This window comes from Marmota flaviventris, chromosome 11, assembly GCF_047511675.1.
Source record: "Marmota flaviventris isolate mMarFla1 chromosome 11, mMarFla1.hap1, whole genome shotgun sequence".
NCBI classification, from domain to species: Eukaryota; Metazoa; Chordata; class Mammalia; order Rodentia; family Sciuridae; genus Marmota; species Marmota flaviventris.
The window spans coordinates 33,636,522-33,659,056 of NC_092508.1; the positions used below are offsets into that span (position 1 = coordinate 33,636,522).

The 22,535-nt window shown below is 34.4% G+C and overlaps 1 protein-coding gene across 1 annotated transcript in view; it reads left to right on the plus strand.

Moving 5' to 3' along the window:
- Positions 1 to 19,514, plus strand: part of C2cd6 (C2 calcium dependent domain containing 6) — a 115,690-nt gene extending 96,176 nt beyond the window's left edge. The window contains 4 exon segments of the mRNA XM_027941943.2: positions 11,874 to 11,948; positions 13,104 to 16,562; positions 19,225 to 19,491; positions 19,494 to 19,514. Of these exon segments, the coding sequence (XP_027797744.2) occupies positions 11,874 to 11,948; positions 13,104 to 16,562; positions 19,225 to 19,491; positions 19,494 to 19,514 (3,822 nt within the window).
- The last annotated feature ends 3,021 nt before the right edge of the window (positions 19,515 to 22,535 follow it).

Below are 22,535 nucleotides of genomic sequence, written 5' to 3' on the forward strand. Positions count from 1 at the left end.
CATTTTCCCACACATTCTCACAACATTTATTGTTACTTGTATTCCTGATAATTGCCACTCTGACTGGAATGAGAAAGAATCTCAGTGTAATTTTCATTTGCATTTCTCTAATTGCTAGTAATGAACATTTTTCGTATATTTGTTGACCATTTGTATTTCTTTTTCTGTGAAGTACCTATTTAGTTCCTCTGACCATTTATTGATTGGATTATTTGGGGTTTTGGTGTTAAGTGTTTTGAGTTCTTTATATATCCTGGAGATTAGTACTCTATCTGAGGTGCATGTGGTATAAATTTTTTCCCATTCCATACGCTTTCCACATTATTGTTTCCTTTGCTGTGAAGAAGCTTTTTAGTTTGAATCCATCCCATTTATTGATTATTAATTTTACTTCTTGTGCATTATAAATATGGTTGAGGAAGTTGGTTCCTATGCCAACATGATGTACACTTGGGCCTACTTTTTCTTCTAGTAGGCACAGGGTTTCTGGTCTCATGCCGAGGCCCTTCATCTACTTTGAGTTGAGTTTTGTGCACGGTGAAAGATAGGGGTTGAATTTCATTTTGTTACATATGTATTTCCAGTTTTCCCAGCACCATTTGTTGAAGAGGCTATCTTTTTTCCAATGTATGTTTTTGGTGCCTTTGTCTAGTATGAGATAACTCTATTTATGTGGATTTGTCTCTGTGTCTTCTATTCTGTAATTGGTCTTCTTGCCTGTTTTGGTGAATACCATGCCATTTTTGTTACTACATCTATGTAGTATAATCGAACATCTGGTATTGTGATGCTTCCTGCTTCACTTTTCTTGCTAAGGATTGCTTTGGCTATTCTTGGCCTCTTATTTTTCCAAATGAATTTCATGACTGCTCTTTCTATTTCTGTGAAGAATGCCATTGGAACCTTAATAGAAATTGCATTAAATCTGTATAGCACTTTTGGTAGTATGGCCATTTTTACAATATTAATTCTGCCTATCTAAGAAGATGGGAGATCATTTCCATCTTCTAATGTCTTCTTCAATTTATTTCTGTAGTTTTCATTATAGAGGTCTCTCACCTCTTTTGTTAGATTGATTCCCAAGTATTATTTTTTTTGAGGCTATTGTGAATGAGATAGTTTTCTTAATTTCTCTTTCAGTTGATTCATCACTGATGTATAGGAACACAATTGATTTATGGGTGTTAATTTTATATCCTACTACTTTGCTGAATTCATTTATGAGTTCTAGAAGTTTTCTAGTGGAGTTTTTGGATATAAATATACATAAATATAGAACATATAGAATCATGTCATCATAAAATAGGTATAGTTTGAGTTCTTTTTCTATTTGTATCCCTTTAATTTCTTTCTTTTGTTGATGCTCTGGCTAGAGTTTCCAGGATGTGTTGTATAGAAGTGGAGAAAGAGAGGGCATCCCTGTCTTGTTCCAGTTCTTGGAGGATGATTTCAATTTAGAATGATGTTGGCCTTGGGTTTAGCATATATAACTTTTACAATGTTAAGGTATGTTTCTACTATACCTAGTTTTTCTTGTGTTTTGAACATGAATCGATGCTAAATTTTATCAAATGCTTTTTCTGCATCCAATGAGATAATCATGTGATTCTTGTCTTTAAGTTTACTGGTCTGATGAATTATGTTTACTGATTTCCATATGTGGAACCAACCAACCTTGCCTCCCTGGGATGAACCCTACTTGATCATGGTGCATTTTCTTTTTAATATTTTTGTATGTGATTTACCAGCATTTTATTAAGAATTTTTGCATCTATGTTCACCAGGGATACTGGTCAGAAATTTTCTTTCCTTGATGTGCCTTTGACTGATTTTGGTACTAGGGTGATACTAGCTTTATAGAATGAGTTTGGAAGGGGTTCCCTTCTTTTCTATTTCATGGAATAATTTGAAGAGGATTGATGTTAGTTATTCTTTGAAGGTCTGGTAGAACTAAGCTGAGAATCCATCTGGTCCTGGGCTTTTGATGTTGTCTTCAATTTCATTGCTTGAAATTGATCTGTTTAAATTTACTATGTCCTCCTGATAAAATTTGGGTAGTTCATATGTTTCTAGAAATTTAGTAGTGTCTTCAGGATTTTCTATTTAATATTATTAGAATACAAATTTTCAAAATAGTTTCTGATTATTGTCTGTATTTCATTAATGTCCTTTTTGATATTTCCTTTTACATCATGAATTTTAATAATTTGGCTTTTCTCTGTCTCTCTTCATTAGCTTAGCTAATTTTGTCCATTTTTTTCAACTTTTTGTTTTTTCAATTTTTTGGAATGTTTCTTTTGTTTTAATTTCATTTCTGATTTTAATTATTTCCTGCTTCTGCTTTTGGTGTTGATTTGTTCTTTTTTTTCTAGGACTTTGAAATGTACTGTTGGGTTATTTGTTGACTTTCTATTCTTTTAATGAATGAGCTCAATGCAATGAGCTTTCCTTTTACCCCTGTCTTCATAGTGTCCCAGAGATTTTAACATGTTGTGTCATTATTCTCATTTACCTCTAAGCATTTTTTTAAATTTCATCCCTGATTTCTTCTGCTATCCATAGGTTATTCAATACTATATTATTTAGTCTCCAGGTCTTAGAATAGTTTCTATTTTTTATTTTGTTGTTGATTTTTAATTTTATTCCCTTATGAGCTGATAGAACACAAGGTATTATCTCTCTCTTTTTTCTATTTGCTAAGAGTTGCTTTGTGACCTAAGGTCTATTTTAGAAATCATTTGTGTGCTGCTGAGAGGAAAGCGTATTTAGTTATTGATGGATGAAATATTCTATATATGTCTGTTAAGTCTAAATTATTAATTGTATTTTTTAGTTCTGTAGCTTCATTATTTAGTTTTTGTTTGGAGGATCTATCTAGTGGTGAGAGAGGTGTTAAAGTCACCCAGTATTATTGTGTTGTGGTCCTTTGGATTCTTGAGATTCAGAAGGGTTTATTTGATGTATGCTCCATTGTTTGGGGCATAAATATTTACAATTTTTATGTCTTATTGCTGTATAATTCCCTTAAGTAGTATAAAATGTGTCCTTTTGATTAACTTTGGCTGGCTTGAAAAGTCCACTTTATCTGATATGAGGATAGAAACCCTGCTTGTTTATAAGTTCTATGTGAATGATATATTTTTCTTCATCCTTTCACCTTCAGTCTGTGCATGTCTTTGCCTATGAGTTGAGACTCTTCAAGAGGGCATATTGTCAGGTCTCTTGTTTTTGTTTTTGTTTTTTAATTTATTTTTTAGTTTTCAGTGGACACAACATCTTTATTTTATTTTTATGTGGTACTGAGGATCCAACCCAGTGCCCCACGCATGCCAGGCGAGCACGTTACCACTTGAGCCACATCCCCAGCCCTCAGGTCTTGTTTTTTAATCCAATGTGCCAGTCTGTGTCTTTTGATTGGTGAGTTTAAGCCTTTCACATTCAATGTTATTATTGAGATATGATTTTTATTTCCTGTCATTTTGATTTATTTCTAGTTTTTAATTTGAATTAGTTTCTCCTTTGATTAACTATTCCTTTAGTGTAGTTCCTCCCTCTGCTGGTTTTCACTTTTGTTTTTTATTTCTTCTTCTAAAATATCTTATTATTGAGTATGCTCTGTAGTGCAGACATTCTAGTGGTGAATTCTTTTAACTTTTGTTTATCATGGAAGGTTTGTATTTCATTGTCAATTATGAAGTTTAATTTTGCTTGGTATGGTATGCTTGGCTGGCATTCATTTTCTTTAAGAGCTATATTATTTCAAGATCTACTGGATTTGAGAACTGGATTGGTTTCCCTCTAAATGTTACCTGTTATTTTTCTCTGTCAGTCTTTATAATTCTATTTTTATTCTCTATTAGGCATTTTCATAATAATGTGCCTTGGTGTAGGTCTATTTGTATATTTTGGGTCCTGTAAGCCTCCTATATTTGATTTTCCATTTCATTCTTTAGATTTTGGAAATTTTCTCATTTAATTGAAGAGATTGTACATTCCTTTGGTTTGTTCACCTATCCTAATAAATCTTAAATTTGTTTTTTCAGGTTATCCCATATTTCTTGGAAGTTCTGTTCATGGTCTTTTAGCATCTTTTCTCCATGGTCACCATTGTTTTCAAAATTATATATTTTGTCTTCATTGCCTGAAACTATGTCTTCCAAATGATCTAGTATATTGGTGATGCTTTCAATTTAATTTTTAATTTGGTCTAGTGATTCCTTTATTTCAAGAATTTCTGCTTGATTTTTTTCCCCAGAATCTCCATCTCTTTATTGAAGCAATCTTTCACTTCCTGTATTTTCTCTCTGATTTCACTCCTTATATCATCCTTTACCCCACACATCAGTTTAACTATGTACATTCTAAATTCCCTCTCTGACATTTCTTCCACTGTGGTGTCAATGGATTTTGTTATTGAAGTATCTTGGTTTGTTTGGGGCAATTTATTCCCTTACTTTTTCATGTTGTTTGTGTGTCTACCCATCTGATAGGATGCATCTGAGATAGTAGAATTTCTACCCTGTGTACTTACAGTGTCCCTGGAGGTTTCTACTACACCACCACTTAGGGGGAGACAAATAACAACAACCAATGTAAACAATAAACAGCATTAAACTAAATAGTTTCTGCTATGACATCTACAGTGTTAATTGTCACAATAAACGAAATGATATGATCAGTTATTGCCTATAATAAAAACAGAAAGTTTGCAAAAGATTTCACAATTTCAAATGGTGAACAGAGGGAGAGAACAGAAATTATATATAATGTGATGATTATACGGGAGAAGGAAAGAAGATACAAGTAAAAAAAATAAAGGAAGAGTTCAAGAGAACAATAGAGATTAATTGTTAATGGAAGAGAGAGAATCCAGGGAAACAGGTAAGAGAAAAATAAATTAAAAAAAAAAAAAAAAAAAAAAATATATATATATATATATATATATACACACACACACACACACACATATATTTTTTTCTCATTTCTAGCATTTTTGAAGCCAGTTATTTTTCATGGGTCAGTTTTTTGAAGACTAGGATGCTTGATCAGTATATTTCAGAGTTTTTTTATTTTTATTTTTTAAAATTATATATATGTGTGTGTATATATATATATATATATATATATATATATATAATTAAAAAATAAAATTAAAATTATATTTTTATATATTTTTTTATTTTTAAAATTATATATATAATTTTAAAAATAAAATTAAAATTATATATATAATATATATATGTGTATATATATAATTAAAAAAATAAAATTAAAATTATATTTTTATATATTTTTTATTTTTTAAAATTATATATATATAATTTTAAAAAATAAAATTATATATATATATATGTATATATATATATATATATATAATTTTAAAAAATAAAAATAAAAATAAAAAAACCCTGAAATATACTGATCAAGCATCCTAGTCTTCAAAAAACTGACCCATGAAAAATTACTGGCTTCAAAAATGCTAGAAATGAGAAAAAAATATGAGTATATATAAATGTTCATGAACCATTAAGGTCACAATTAGAGAAAAGAAAGAAAAAAGAAAAAACAAATCAATGAAAAGTTAAAGAATTTTTTCATTGGAGTTCCAAAGATTCTCAGCTTCTCTTCTGGGCAGAATTACTGAAGTATCTGGAACGTGATGCTCCACAATCTGGATTGCTGGAGTGAGAGAGGTATTCCGAGGTGGAATTTAGATTTAGTTGGACTGCAGGCTCTTTGCTAAATGCCAATTGATATGGAGATTTTAAATCAGTGCATCTCTAGGGCCCAGCAATTGCTGGTCCATTCTAAAAGACTGCACCCCAGGGATCTCTCCTGAGTTCTACTCTTGTGGTGGGGGACCCAATTTTTAGTCCCCTGTGAAACCTGTAGACCCCACATTTCCTGTCTCGGGTTCAGTCTTCAAACAATTTCTCTTGTCCCAACCCTTTAAATTCCTGGCCAAGTGCATCTCTCCCAGCTAGTCCTACAAAGCAGCCAGATTGGAATGGGAGGGGGAGATTAGGATGGGTTTCCATGAAGTAATCTTTCACTTCCTGGATTTTCTCTCTGATATAAACGTCACTCTATGTTTGATTTTCTCCTGGTCACTTAGGCATATCTATGTCATGCTGTGTGTAGGTTTGCCAGACCTGTATTTTCCAGAAATCAACTCCCCCAGCTACCAGACTCTCCCCAGCCACTGCAAAAATGGTTCCTTCTTCTGTTCTCTCCAGGCAACCAGGAAAGAGGGTGGCTTCTTCCACACAGAAGGATATTGTGCAGCGTGCCTTTCAGTTTTGTCAGGCAGTGTCTTTGATCTCTAAACTCTCCATATCCAGACACACCTCAGGCCTCCTTTAAAATGTGGGTTCCTTTAATTGCCTTTTCCACTTTGCTCGAGGAGGGACTACTATGGCTAGTGTTGCTGGAGGCAGCAGGTATTGCTGGGGATGTTTTCCTTATTTTATTATATCCAACCTCCTGAGTCCCCAATCTGCTTTGAATGTCCAGTTTTAAATTCCTATAAAGTCCTACCCCCTGCCATTTTTTTTTTTCTTTTTCCACCCACCTTGCTGAGAAGCTGTCTGTCTGCTTTCTTGGTTTCATGCCACAGAGTAGTCAGGAAAGTGGCATCTCTATTCTGCCATCTTAAAACCCCATTTTGGCTCTTTTGAAGGATTTGTCTAAGTTATTCCCCTGGGTATACAGATGTTCATATGATGCCCTGTAATCCTTATTTCTATAATATCAGTAGTAATATCTTGTCTCCATTTTTGAATTTAGTAATTTGAGTATTTCCTTTTTTCTTAGTCTAGCTAAAAGTTACTTATTTCTGTTGGTTTTTTCAAAGAATCAGCTTTTAGTTTTATTCATATTCTCTGTTGTCTTTCTAGTCTCTATTTTATTTTCCTCTAATTTTTATTATTTCCTTCTTTATCTTAGCTTTGGGTTTAATTTTCTCTTCTTCTGGTTCCTTAAGGTTTATGATTGAATTGTTGATTTGAGATCTTTCTATTTTTTAATGTAAATCTTCTAGCCATACATTTCTCTCTTAGCAACTGATCTTACTGCATCCCCTAAAATTTGAGTATGTTGTGTTTTCATTTTCTTTTGTTGTAATGGGTTTGTAATTTCTCCCATATCCCACTGATCGTTTAAGAATTATTTAATTGTCGGGCTGTGATTGTAGCTCAGTGATGGAACACTTGCCTAGCATGTGTGAGGCCCTGGGTTCCATTCTCAGCACCACATAAGATTAAATAAAATAAAGGTATTGTGTCCATCTACAACTAAAATAATAACAATATTTTTAAAAGAATTATTTAATTGCCACATATTTGTGAATTTTTCAGTTTTCTTGGATTAGTGATTTATAGCTTCATTCTACTGTGGGAGAATAAATTCAGTATGTGTGAAAATTGTTAGATCAGTTAAGAACCATGTTGAGTTCTAAGTAACAAAAACTTATAAACAGTGGTGTAAACAGTGATGCAGTGGTTTCAGGATGTCATCAGGGACCCAGGTTCCCTTTTTGGACAGTGATCCTCAGCATGTTCTTGTTACTTGCCAAAAGACTCCCTGTCTCCAGGCATCCAGTGTTTTCCAAGCAGGAAGAAGGAAGTGTATTCTTGTCAGCTTAGTCTGTCTCTGATTTAAGATATTCTCTCTGAGCCTTGTCCCAGCAGCTCCCAATTATATCTAGTTGGCCATAATTTTGTCATATGTCCTCTCCTGTTTGCAAGAGGCCAGAATATCCTTTTTAGCTGTGGACATTTCTGCCCCATATAAGCTTTTGAGGTTCTTGAAAGAATATATTCTCAGAAGACAACTAGCAGTCTGTCACAGGGAACAAGAGTCCACTGTTTGGAGAGAGATGATGGTGGCTGGTACTATAGTGATAGTGGGAGTTATAATGAAAAGTGACTGTATACTTGATGTATTTTGAAGGCAGCAGTCATAGGACTTAATATTGGATTAGCTATAGAAAGGAAAAAGAGGAGAGGAATAAAAGGTGACTCTTAGATTTCTGCCCTGACAATTCAGCAGGTGTTAGCATCATTGACTGAGATAAGGAAAAACAGAAGCCAAGGGTATGTTCTGTTTTGTTGGTTTATTTGGGGGATGGGTAGTAATCTAGAGTTATGTTTTATATACTTTAAATATAAGATGATGGGGCTCATGATATAGCTTAGTAGTAGGTGTGTGCTTAGCATGAGTGAGGCCCTGGGTTTAATTCCTAGTATCCCATCCCATACCCCAGTTGAGATGACTGTTATATAGTTAAGGGGAAATCAATATTCTCTTGAATATCCCAGAGGATACTATTTGGGATCTTTTCCACAACTCACTACCCTCCTCAGAAATATTTCTCTATTTACTCTGGAGTTAATTCCTTTCGTCCTTATAGAAACTTCACTTGTATGTGTTGACTTTCCCCATATATCTGTTAAACTTTGTTCACTTAAATTTGTAGATAGAGGAGTATGTTGGTGGTAGAAGTATGCTCTGTGTAGGTGACAGGCATGCTTCCCTGGAGGATATGTGCAGATGGAAGACCTCAGGCTGGATGGCTGGAAATTTCCAAAGAATCTGTCTCTTTCATGGATATAACTTCTTTTGTAATGCTGGGAATTGAAACCAGGAACACTTTATCATAGAGCTACATGCCCAGCACGATTTATTTATTTATTTAGAGACAAGTTCTTGCTGAGGCTGGACTTAAATTTATAGTCCTTCTGCCTCAGCCTCCCAGTCCCTGGGATTATAGGTGTGCTTCACTGTGCCCAGCTTTTCTGTTCTTTTTTTAAATCCCCTTGTAGTTGTCTGATGTGGAACTATGAGCTTCAGCAGGCTCTACTCTGTTTCTCTGTCAAGGTCCAAAAGTCACATAAAATCTCACCTAGGCAGATAGCACTTTTTAAAAATTCTTTTTATATATACATGACCATGGAGTGTATTTTGACATATTATACATACATGGAGTATAACTACCCATTGTTATGGTTGTACATGATGTGAAGTTTCACTGGTAGTGTATTCATATATGAATACAGGAAAGTTTTGTCTTTCCCATTCCCATCCCACTCCTTTCCCTTCATTCCCCTTTGTCTAATTCAATGAACTTCTATTCCACCCCCCCACACCACACCCACCTACTTTATTATGTGTCAGAGATGGCACTTTCTGTTGAGAACAGTTTATTGACTTTTGGGTGAGTGATTAGGGAAAGATAGTATGTCCAGCAGTGTGTTCTCTGTTAAGCACAGAAAAAGAGAACAATGATGAAGGGCCCAAGTGATCCTTCTGTTCTATTTTTTTTTTTTTTTTGTTCTCCTACCAATTTTTTTTTAAATTTTTTTATTGTTGTTTGTTCAAAACATTACATAGTTCTTGATATATCATATTTCACACTTTGATTCAAGTGGGTTATGAACTCCCATTTTTACCCCGTATACAAATTGCAGAATCACATCAGTTACACATCCATTGATTTACATATTGCCATACTAGTGTCTGTTGTATTCTGCTGCCTTTCCTATCCTCTACTATCCCCCCTCCCCTCCCCTCCCCTCCCCTCTTCTCTCTCTACCCGCTCTACTGTCATTCATTTCTCCCCCTTGTATTATTTTCCCCTTTCCCCTCACTTCCTCTTGTATGAAATTTTGTATAACCCTGAGGGTCTCCTTCCATTTCCATGCAATTTCCCTTCTCTCTCCCTTTCCCTCCCACCTCTCATCCCAGTTTAATGTTAATCTAATCTCCTACCAATTTTTATTTTTTTTTTCCACTGGGAACAGCTTTATTTTTTTTTTATTGGTTGTTCAAAACATTATAGAGCTCTTGACATATCATATTTCATACATTAGATTCAAGTTGGTTATGAACTCCCAATTTTACCCCAAATACAGATTGCAGAATAGAGGATAGGAAAGGTAGCAGAATACAACAGTTACTAATAGGGGATCCTTCTGTTCTAAATGCAGCTATTTCATTAAAAATTGAAAACTGCCCCATGATCTGACTTTCTTTGTATATACTGACTTTGAATTTTTACTTCACCTGATTTCTGATGTTTAAAGTTGTAGTTTTCCTGATTTTTTCCATTAAATCAATTCCATATTTTCTGAATTTTCTCAAACTTTCTGGATCCTGAAGTCTCACCTACTGATTTCCAGTATTACCATAGGTTCTTTCCTTTTGAAATAATGCTTTCAGTTAAGGCCCTGAAGCCTTGGAAAGTGGGAGCATGGACACACGTGTGCAGTCCACTATGCCGCAGCTCCTGTGTGGGTTTGTTTTGCTTTTTCTGGCTTCCTAATATGAATGCCTATAGCATTTCCTCTCACTATAGTTTTACTGAAGCTTTCCATTTACAGAAGTATCAGATGACCATCCAATTAATAATAGAAAGTTAAACAGAGTAAAAGTAGGGGAGAAACTCTTCCCTCCTCCAGAGTTACTCCCTTGAGAAAATGATGTTAGTATTTCAAATCCATTTACACATTTTCTCATGTTTATGTTAGGGGGTAATTCTTGTTTTTTTTTTTTTTTTTTTTTTTCAAAATGAAATCTTATTTTTCTACTTCATTTTCATAGATGTTTCATTTATTTTCATTTTTTAGTAAATTCAATTAAAACAAAATTTTCAGTGTTAGAAGTTAAACTGTGAGAGATTTTTGGAAATTTAAACAAAAACATTATGAGCAAAATAACAGGTATAGAAGTACAAGATGTATTTCGGGAATTTAGAATTAGACACACTTGGCTGGAGGAGAGGGACTGTTGGGGAATGCTGAGGAGCTTGCAGAGGTGGAGTCTGTGTGAGAAGGCAACAAATAGCAGCATAAGTGGGAAACCACTGAAGATGTGAGTATAAGGTCATGATGTTAACCACTTACAATAAAAATCTTAAAATAATCCAAAAGTATTTCTAATGAAAACATCACTCACAGAATGATTTTGTTGACCAGGTATGTAATAAATCTTCCACAGACTAAAGGAGATAACATATAGGATGGTGGTTTGAACTGTCAAGTGTTCTACAGTGATGTCAAGTTTTCCTTGGCCACGTTGACAATGTAGAGGTACATTAGGATGCTTCTAAGGCCACCCAGACTCCCTCAATGCTGTTTTGATTGTGTGGTGGAAGAAGTACCTGGTGATGACTTAGGACTCACAATCTAGGCTACTAATCATCTGGGTATCTTGGGGAAAAGAACTTCAACTTTCTATTCTTGTGTAAAATAAGGATTAAGACTAGATTATCTCTAAAGTGGCTTCATCTCCAAAAGTTCAATGGTTCTATGATTTTAGAATAGTTCTTACATACCTTGCTTAAGCACCAATTATTTCTTTAGGCACTTTATAGTATTCATGTAATAATGCCAAGATGAGAATCATCAGGAAATGTTATGTCAGTATACTTTCCTTCCCTCCCTCTCTCCCTCCCTTCCTCCCTCCCTCCTTCCATTCATCCCTTCCTTCCTTTCTCACAGTTCTGGGAATTGAATCCAGGGCTTGAGCATGCTAGGCAAGCACTCTACCACTAAGCTACATCTCCAGTTTTAGAAGATTTTCACAACCTTTTAAAAATCACATGACATTTGTTCTGACAGTTCTATTTTATTTTTACTTTTCTTTCTGCTTAAAGTGGCTGTGCATTATTTTGATTTTACAAAATTATAATACTAAGGAAGCTAGTAGTACATATACATTTATTTGAAAAAGTTTGAAACAGCAGTTATAAGAAAAATACTTATTTAGGTTTAAAAATTATTTTATATCTTTAATGACTGTTGGAAGAATAAAATGACCTTAACAAATATCCTTTTATTACAAGTAGTTTAAATTAAAACTTCTTCTTTTATAAGGTGGCTTTTTCATCAAAAGAATATTTTCCATCACATTTCAGACCAGAATATATAGAATTGAAACCAAAATATCAGGTGAGTCCTGAGTTATCCTATCTCAATATCAAGTATAGTTAATTACTGGGCTTCTCCAATACTTAATTGATACATATATACTTAATTCATACACGTATACGATACAGGTGTAGAAGTACAAGGTGTATTTCAGGAATTTAGAATTAGACACACTTATATGTGATTTAAAGATTCCAAAACCATGCTGCTCACATTAGAAACACCTGTCTTTAATAAAAAGTATTTAATCACAGGTCTCATCTGACTTAATGAATCTCCATCTGGAAATGGAAACTGGGAACCTACATTTTTCAAGAAACTTCAGGGGATTCTTAGTGTGTCCCACTAGTATTTCTTACTCTGTATCCACCAGCATTTGTAAACCATTATAATACTTACATCCATTAAAATAACCTTGAACTACTAAGTTAAAATAAAACAAATATTAGGCTGATTATTTCAGATTTTGCATTTTTTATTGTATAATGTAGAAGTTGTATGAAAAGGATTTGAATGAAAAACTTCATTTTGAAGACTTTCAATGATAGAATAGCTTGATCCCCAAACTACAAATTGCTTATTTTTTACACTGAAATTTCACTTTTAGCCCAAGTTTTTGTGTGCTGTTCTCTTTTAACCATTTCTAAATCAAAAACATTATGCATCAAAAAGCAAGAATCCACTGTGACATGTTGAGGATTGGGTTTCATCAGTTTTGAAACTCTCTGACTTAAGGAGATGATATTTGTCCCCAACAAAGTCTTTAAATGATATTCTGATACTTTTCATATGATGTCTATTATTTGCTTGCATTCTTAAAAAATTTCCTACATTGCCGATAAACACTTATATGGCTAAGACTTAAATCCTGATATTAGCCACTGTTTTACTATCTAAGCAAACACAGCTAACACTGGAAATTCAGTCAGTAAGAAGCTATTTATGGGTGACTATTCCAGGTGCAAAAGCATTTAGATACGAGGTAGTGTCAAAATTAGGAATTTGATATTTTTGCTTCAAAAGCTTTTTTTTTAATTCAAGTTTTAAAATAATTAGTTTGTAGAAGGTAGGAGGATGAATAGATTAAAAAATGGTAGGAGGATGAATAGATAAATTGACATTATTCAAAGAAAATTGACTAAAAATTTTATTATGAATTCAAAGTAAATGCTACAGAATTTCTTATTTATATTGCAATTTCAGAAATTCAACAAAGGCGGTTTTGATCCTTTTCTAAGGAACATAAACAAGATGTCGGTCAGGAAAAGGAAAGACCAAGATATATATCAGTTTAGAAATGTTTTAAGTCAGGAGGTTATAGAGCAAGAAGACCAAGATCCTCCTTACCCAACACGTTCAAAATCTGGAGGATATAGCAGTGTATCCTGGGCCCATGATCCTGATACCATCCCAAAAAAGAATAAGTCAGCTTGTGATCCTACTATCAATGCAATGAAAACTTTGGACCCTAAGAGTAAGCCAGCCCATGATCCTGCTATCAATACAATGAAGACTTTAGACCCTAATAATAAGTTAAAAGAAAAACTACCAAGTTTAACTTTACCAAGCTTAAGAGAACCACCAATGACTGGAAACATAAATACCTTTTGCCTCTCAAAGTCATTAAATTTTACCCCCCATATAGAAAATTTAAAACAATCAATAGTGCTCAAGTCAATTTTAAGTAAAAATCTGCAAGATCTTTCAGATAAGTTATTTTCTAAACCAGAAGTTTGTCTGAACACTGAAGCAATGAAGAAAAGTAGTTCTTCACATCTATGCATTCAGGACAAACCAGTCAGTGATTTGGAAATAAAAGCATTGGAACCAATTCAAGATTTAAACTGCCAGCTTTCAGAAAAAGACATTTCAAAGTCAAAGTCTCTTTTAAATCAAGTAATTAAAAACATCACCTCAGATTTACTTTCAGAAGGTAAACCAGGAAAATCTCCAGATGTAGAAGACGTTGTCTCGGAGGCTGATGGAATAGATTTTTCAATGAAAAAAAAGAGTTGTTTCAAAAAGAAACATATAACAAGTGAAGTGTCTAGCCCTATGCTGGGTTTCAGTGGAAGTATACACGACTATATTATAAAGCAAATATTCACTGCACCTATCTTTTCACTGTTGGAAAAAAGCATGAAAGAACTGAGTGAGACACAGATGAACCTGCAGGATCAGTTACTCAAATCTTGGGAGACAAAATTGTCTTCCAATATTCTAGTTAACTATGGAGATAAGGATGATGAAATAGAATTGCCACAGCCCAAATCTGTGATAAGCGAGATAATACAAGCATTTCCTATAGATACACTTTTAGAATCTGGGATAATCAAAGTGATGGAACTAGATAAAGAACAACAGATGGGTGCTTTGGTAGATACAGAGAAATCCTCTTCTGAAGAAACCCTCAGGGATTCCACAGAAGATGATTCAGAAATTAAATGCAAAACACAATTTCTTTCAAGACCCAGTGTTCCCAAAGAAGGCACTTCTTCTATACGTAGAGTTGAATTTGTAGAAGACAGACAAAACATGTTCCTACATGATTCAGAATATCATTCAACACCAGACATAAAAACAGATTTGTCATGTCAGGGGCTTGATGGAGAAGAAAGTCACCTAATGTTTGATTTAGAAAGTTTCAGTAACTTGCTAACAGATAACCTTCATGAGTCTGATCCACCAACGTTACAATCCTTTTTAAAAAACGTATTTAATGCTTTTTTCAAATATAATCAGCCTGAAAGAAGACAGCAACCAGAAAAGGAATTAGAAAATCTAATTCAACATTCTTTTCCAACTGACATAGAACACTCTGAAGAAATTCAAGGGGATTCAGATAAAGCAGACAGATTAGACAGAAAAGCTGTTTTGAGTCCAAAGCTACGTGTGTTTCTAGAAGAACTCTCAGAGTCAGAAATTAAAAATTTAAAATCTGAATTGAGTAAACATATACAGCATTATCTTGTAGAAAGACTTTCAGAATCAGGACATATCACCAAGGAGGATTTACCAAAAATCTACCAAAATCTGTATCTGATGAATGAGAAAGAACTGAAAGAACAAAATGCTTTTCCAGGGAAATATTCAGAAACTGTTAAAGAAATCATGTCTTTTGTAAATAAATTTAATCATCAATTCATAGATAAACATTTAGAAATAAAGCTAAGATCTTTTTTAAATGAAATTCTCCAAAACTATTTCCTTACAAACCTTGCAGAGAGCAGTTTATTTAATGAGACAGAATCCATGACTATCCACTCAAACATGTCTTCTCTAAGAACCCAAAGTGCCTCATTATCTCCTCATGATATTTCAAGGGGGAGTTTTGATAGAAGGCTTGAAATAAACATGAAATATCCTTTAAATCAACCTCTACAAAGCCTACTTAAAGCTTTATCAGAAAATGACTTCTTAAATTTAAAAGATGATTTAAGCAAACAGCTCCAGAGACTTTTTATAGAAAAGCTTTCAAAATTAGGACTAATGACAGAGAGGCAATTAGAGGGGGTCAACGAGCATGTAAGCTTAAGTGATTCTGATTCAATACCATTAAAATATATAAAAACAGATTTACCTTTCCGAGATGAAAATTACTTTGTGGGGGAGCATTCAGAAAAGCAAAGTAAATATTCAAAACTTGGACAAAACACTTTACCAAAGGTTTCTGAGGATAAACGTATCAGACCAGAATTGGTCAGAACTGAAGAAAAGGACTATTCTTCTTTGAAAAATTTAAAAGAGAATCCATCAACAATTAGGGAACAGAAAAATTATTTCCCTGGAGAAGGAATTAAAGCAATAAGTTTAATAAAAGTACAGTCTTCCAACAAAAATATCCAGGCTGTTCCATTAAATAAGTCATCAGACAGAGCTACAGATATATTGTTTAAGAAATACAAGAAAGAACATGGTTTCCTGCAATTTCCTCGAGCAGAAAATTGTATTTATACAACAGAGATTCAAGACCCATACAGTTGGGAGGGTAAATCAAAAATAGTTTCATCAAAAGTTTGCTGTGAAAGGACATTGAAATTGAAGCCCTTTGATAGAAAGGAGAACATTAACATTTGCAAATTTACTGCTCAGGAAAAAACAGAAACAGTACTGCCATCGTATTCAAGAATTCCTAGTTGCAAAATGCCAAGGGAAGAGGAAGAATATTTAAATAGATTCGCCTCCCCTTTCTGGCAGAATAACTCTTTATCTCACTTCAATTTAGAGGCTGAAGAACAATCGAAGTTAGACCTGTACTGTCAGAGATTGAAAGGAAACAATAACAACAATAAAAAACATTTAGTAACAGTCACACAAAATGAAAGAGAAATTCAAAATCTTTCTATAAGCCCAAATGAAATTTGCAATGAAAAATATTCCAAGGTCCCCAAACCACAATCCTTTAAATATAAAGAAAATAAGAAAAACTCAAAACCATCCTTCTTCCCAGAAGTATTAAAGAGAGAAAACATAAAACCCAAGGTTCGAAAAGAAAAAGATCATGCCACCAAACCAAAAAAGTCACTTAACAAGGTAGTTAGGATCCTACCAACCACACTGCCTACCACAAGAAGTCATTTAAGGAAATCTGTGCCAAGGACTTTGCTTCACTGGACTGCACGGAAGACTATACACGTAATAATGTTTTCCCTGTCTTCTACTTCTCTTATTTGTCAAAGTTCTATCAATAACTTCCCTTAATCCTGAATGCAAGTGTGGGTATAAATTTAATTGCCCCAGGAGATACAGACCTCCAAGCTTAAAAATTCTTCTGGAATTCAAATTATCACCTTGCCTGATTGATAGTCTAACCACAAAATCAGGGGGGACTATTAATATATCTAATACCTTTTTATGAACTAGATAAAGGGCAGCCTCTCTGGGACAGGATTTAGAAAAAGATGTCCTTTCCTCTGGGCGGACCCTCCATCTGGCATAGCCTAGAACCTCTAGGAACCTGCTGCATATTTGCATGGATCAAAATTAGCCAGAATTAGGTTGTGCAACAGCCTGCACAACCTTTAGTAGTGGTGGAATACTATAGAAACATAATTCAGATTTTCTTTTCTGAGAGATTTAACTATAAATGTTTAAGGCTTTTTTCAGATAGCTGAATTTATCTGTAAATAAATGTGGTACTCCTTCTATGTGCTAGTTATTCTGCTAAGAACTAGGGATATGCAGAATTTACAATCTGTGGATAATGAATTGAAATTTTTTAACTTCTTTTTTCTTCTTTTACCACGACTCCTCTGCTGTATCATATGCTGAGATCTTGAGAATTCAAGTCTATTCTTAGCATTAACATAAAATAATTAGGAAGGTGAATCTGTTACTAGACTGTACAAATGGTTCTAAAGCACTTAAAATTTAGGAATAGAAGGTACTTATTTTAATTTTCGGAACCAATACTTTTCTCAGTATGTATTACAGGCATGACTCATAAATTTAAAAACTCATAAGATCAACAATTGATCTTAAATTGATATTTTGATGTGTAAGATCCTGCCTCTGAATGAGAAAGTAAATATAATTTCAAAATATTTGCTTTGAATTTGTTTTCCACAGTAAATAAAGCAGGTTGTTAGCTTTACAGTGGCAGGGCAAAAATTATATACCTATATATTATATATAATATATTATATAGCTAAATATTCTATTAGCTATATAGTGGCAGGGTAAATATTCTTATCACTTGTACTCTTAAGTTTGGATTTTTTCTTTTCTATTTAAATTCAATCATTTAATATTGAACAAGCAAATGTGGGGGTGGGTGTGGGGGGGTGTGCATATGAAGAAAAGGAAATTGAAGATAGGCTCATAGTTTTTGGCAAAAAAAAATTTCTGAAGTTCCTTTAGACAAATGGAATCTTTAATACAACTTTTTCAAATGAAAAAAAATAAAAACAACTGCATTTATGTCAAACACTGTAAGGTCATCTTACAACCCTTTACTTAACAGCGGACGAGGGAGTTAGGATTCTCATTCTTGTTATTTCCCTCTGTTAAGCCAAGTGTTTCTTAACTTTAGAATTGAGTGATAAAAGGCAATTGTCAGATGATCAGAAAGGTACTCATTTTATTTTCTAAATCCTAGGAATCTTCAAAAGCCTCTAATCAGAAGCAAGATAAGTTGAGCCATAGGAGCTTTCAGAAAAGGAAGCAGTGGTGTGGGTCTCCAAGGCCTTCCACTGATCCTTGTAGTTAGTGATCAGCTGTGGAACAAGTTAAGCACTACTCACTAACATAGCAGAAACTCTTAAAAATTGAGCTTGCCTTATTATTCCAGGAAGGTAAGAGGAAGGAGGAAGTTCTCCCTGCCTTCTCCAAACCCAGGCACAGAGGTAAAGTAGATGGAATTGGCCTTCCTCTTCATACCTTCTTTTTTCTAGATCTTTTTCTGGCTGTCTTAATTCTTAACAGTTCCTCCCACCTTCCTGACCCCTCAGTTTTATTAGTGTACTCTCCCCATGTCTCCAATCAAAGCAGCCCATTTCTTTGCTGTGGCTCTCTCTGCGAGGTGTCGAGGAATGGACTGCTCAAACTGCCGAGAGAACTAGTTTATACTAAAACTACCCAAAGAGGTACTTATAGATTATTATGTTTTTAACTATAAAATATTTGTTATAGAAAATTTGAAAAAAGAGAATTAACATTTTTCTCTTATTATTTCAGTGTATATCCTTCCAGTTACTTTCTTGAATGTTATACTTGTTTTATTCTCAGAATGTACATTGAAATTTTTATTTGAAATTTTTTATTTTAATGTAAACATTACAACCACATTCTTGCATGCTATCTGTGCTCTCTTTCTCTAGATACACACACACACACATACACACACACACGTATAAAGACTAAAGATTTATTAAAGTAACCTTTAGAGAATGAAAGCTCAAAGTTTGGATGATGTAAAAAGCTAAATATAAAAGTTAATCATTTATATTTGGGGTTAGGGCAACAGAAGTTTTGGTGGAAAAAGAATTGCAATGTAGCTGGCCAACTTTGCCTAAGAATCTGACCCCTGAGTATAACTCCCTTAGGCTTTTCTAGTTTCCAGATTCATCTCTTCCATCCCTTTTGAAACAAAATATTTTTTGGAACAGTAAGATTTTTAAAAAGCCTGGTTTCTAAGGTAGCATCTAAGGGAAATCATTGAGTGTAGAGTCTGAATCTGGGGATAGCCCAGGAAGCATTCGGTGCTTTCATTCTCTTTGTCAATATTACAACTTTAGTCCTTGTAAATTTCAAGTGTACTTTTTAACTTACCAATTTGATGTTTTATTTTAAAATTTAGGATTGTTCAGATAGATTTGAGGATCTACAAGAGCCCTCAATGCAGCATCTTAATAAAACAAAATCAAGAGTAAGACTTTTAGCAAAGAGCCCAGATGATAGCCATATTCAGGCAAAACAAGCTGCAAGACCTTATACTGCTCCAGAGCCTAACAAACGACGAGAATACTACACTGGAAAATTCACAAGTCCTCAAGTGGTTTCATCAGGATTAGCTAATACAAATGATACAACCCCAGATTATGAAATACGTAAAATGCAATCAAAAGAAAGATTAAAAGAGGATATTGAAAAATGTTCGCTCATTTGTGATATTATCCAAATGTTAAAAAGTTCAGAATGATATGTGAGGCCAACAGTCAGAATTATCACTTCTCCATTAACAAAATGGTTTGGAACTCTGTCCTTGTGTGTGATAGAAGTAGCAACCAAATTTCATCTTGTTAGAACCATTTTGTTACAATTAAAATGAAAAATAAACACATTTGATGGAAACGTGTTTTTGTTTATAAGCCTTAGGGAACCAACCCAGAAGTATATATCTAGTTGATATTCACTAGAAAACTTGTTTCCCAGCTTTCCCCCTTTTTCACAAATATAAAAATATCACTCCATATTTCTTTGACTTCTCCCAACCTTTGTGACACTCTAAATTATCGCTGTCCACCCAGTTTTCAGATTCTCTTTTTGTAGTGATCTATGTTTAGTCTTTTTGTTATGAACAAATTTTACACATCAGCTCTAGTTATATTCCCTAGACTAAGCAGTTCTCTGAGTCTGTAGAACTTCTGCTAATTTAACATCATCTAATAATTGCTTCCCCTCACCTCCAGTGCTGAGGATCAAACCCAAGGCCTTGTGCTCTACCACTGAACTACACCCCCAGCCTTGGTAATATATCTTTTTACACTATAAATAAGGATAATAAAAGCTTTTAATGCTAATTCCTGAGGCATCTCCACCTAGAGTGACTTTCTAAATTGAAAACTCTTTAGTCTTTTTAATTGCACCAAAATTAGGAAATGGCACAACAACATATAATCTAAAATCAAAGGATTTAAATCAGAGATGTCTGAGAATTGGTTCTATTTCTATAAAGCATAGTCTTTACTGAACTTTACTCCACTTTTGAAAAAACAAAAATGTCAATTTACAGAATTTTTGTCAGTTTTAATCTTTTTACAAGAATTTATAAAGACTTGAGGGTTTAAATAGGATTGCCTAGTGGAAAACATAATTCCTGGTCATTCATTCCATGTTATTATCAGGGTGGTAATTTTTTTTTTTTTTTTAATGGAAACCAAGAATTTCCTGCAATCCTCAAAGTTGTCAGTACAGATAGTTTGACTTAGGATTTTTTACCTTTATGATAGTGTGAAACTGATATGCATTCAATAGAAACCATACTTTGAATTTGGAATTTTGATGTTTTCCTGGGTTAGTGGTACACACACCGTCCTCACATGCTGGTAGGCAGAAGCAGTGAGTCATCAGGGGAAGCTATGAACTCTGCACCGTGCTGTTCGGCTAAGCCCTGAGGTTTTGTAGGTTAGATGTCTTAAATGCGTTTTCCACTTGGAGTTATTTTCAATTTACAATGGATTTATTAGGACAAAACCCTTTAAGACAAGGAGCCATTATACTTGTACCAGTTAGCATGGAACTGGGAAAACACAACTCCAGAACTTTCGGGTAGAAGGAATACAGGAAATTGGTTTTATGAACAATGGAACTAAGGCTAAGAAAACAAAAGCGTTAGTGAGGGAACCCAGAGATTAGCAAAAACTGAAAGTGTTCCCACCTCTGAGCTGAAGGGGAAGCAGGAGAAGGTGAAGTTATCAGAGTCTTAAAGCTGGAAGACAAGATACAGCCATTGGGGCTGGGGATGTGGCTCAAGCGGTAGCACACTCGCCTGGCATGCATGCGGCCCGGGTTCGATCCTCAGCACTACATACAAACAAAGATGTTGTGTCCGCCAAAAACTAAAAAATAAATATTAAAATTCTCTCTCTCTTTAAAAAAAAGATACAGCCATTGCCAGGAAACAGGAATGGGGCACAGGGTGAGAAATACCATGTTTCTTCCCTGGACACCGGAGAAGGAGGGTGCATGGGAAACATAGTTCCTGGTTAAGCAGAGCAAGAAAGAGTGAAGAAATGGATTTGAGAGCTAATAGGCAATTGATCGATGGTGCTTAAGAGGAAAATCTCTGATCTGGCTTGAAGTAAAGGAGAAATTACTTACTAGATGGAAATCTCAAGTTCCTTTAGCTCATTACAATTTTAATGACAATATTGTGACCCACAAAGAATTAAAAATTTCTTACCATAGAAATCTCTAAAATTGTCAAGTCCTTTTTAAAATTCATACACTTTATTCAAGAAAGAATTTGTTAAATATTTATTAAACATCTATAATACGTCAGACATTTTTGCTAAATACTAGGAGTATTCTAGTATTTAGAATAAGACTATAGTCTTGAAGAGTCCACAGACTGACTAGTCAGAGACATAAACACAGAAGTCATTAAAATAGATTTGTGTTAAGGAAAGCTCTATAGAAGCTTACAGGTGTTTTAACTCAGACGACTATGCTAGCTTGGGTCCTTCAAAAAGCAGGCATCAAGATAAAGTTAGACATTATGCTGCAAACTAATGGCCCCCAAACCTGTCCGTATCCTAATTCCAGAAGGGGATTTTGCAAACTATAATTAAGGGTCCTGAGGTGGGAAAATTTCCTGGATTACTTGGCATAAGGGTCAATTAGAGGTGATGTGGCCACAGACGTAGAAGTTGAAGTCATGCTGTGTCATGAGGCAAAGGAAATCAGGAAGCCTCTAGTTGCTGAAAGGTAAGAGATTCTCCTTTAGAGGCTCCAGAAAGAATGTAGCCCTGTCAACCCATTTTAAACTTAAGGCCTCCAGAACTTTAAGATAACAAATTGTGTTAAGCAATTAAATCTGTGGTAATTTGTCAGAGCAGCAGTAAGAGACATGAAAAAGATTTTTTTGGAGGAGAGTGGGGAGCCTTTGAGGAAAAATGAGGAGACTGGGAGATCTGTCAGTCATGGAGTAGGTCTGACCACTGTGAAAGAGGGAAGAACACAGGGTAGACCAGGAAATGTCAGAATGCAGTGTCACTATGTTAATTTCAGCACAGCTGATGGAGAGTCCCCTAGCCAAAGCCACTCATCACAAAATGCTTTTGTCTGCTAGGAAAGTTGGTTTAGTCAGCTTTTTCACTGCTGTGACTAAAAGACCAACCAGAATACCTGTAGAGGAGGAAAAGTTTATCTGGGGGCTTATGGTTTCAG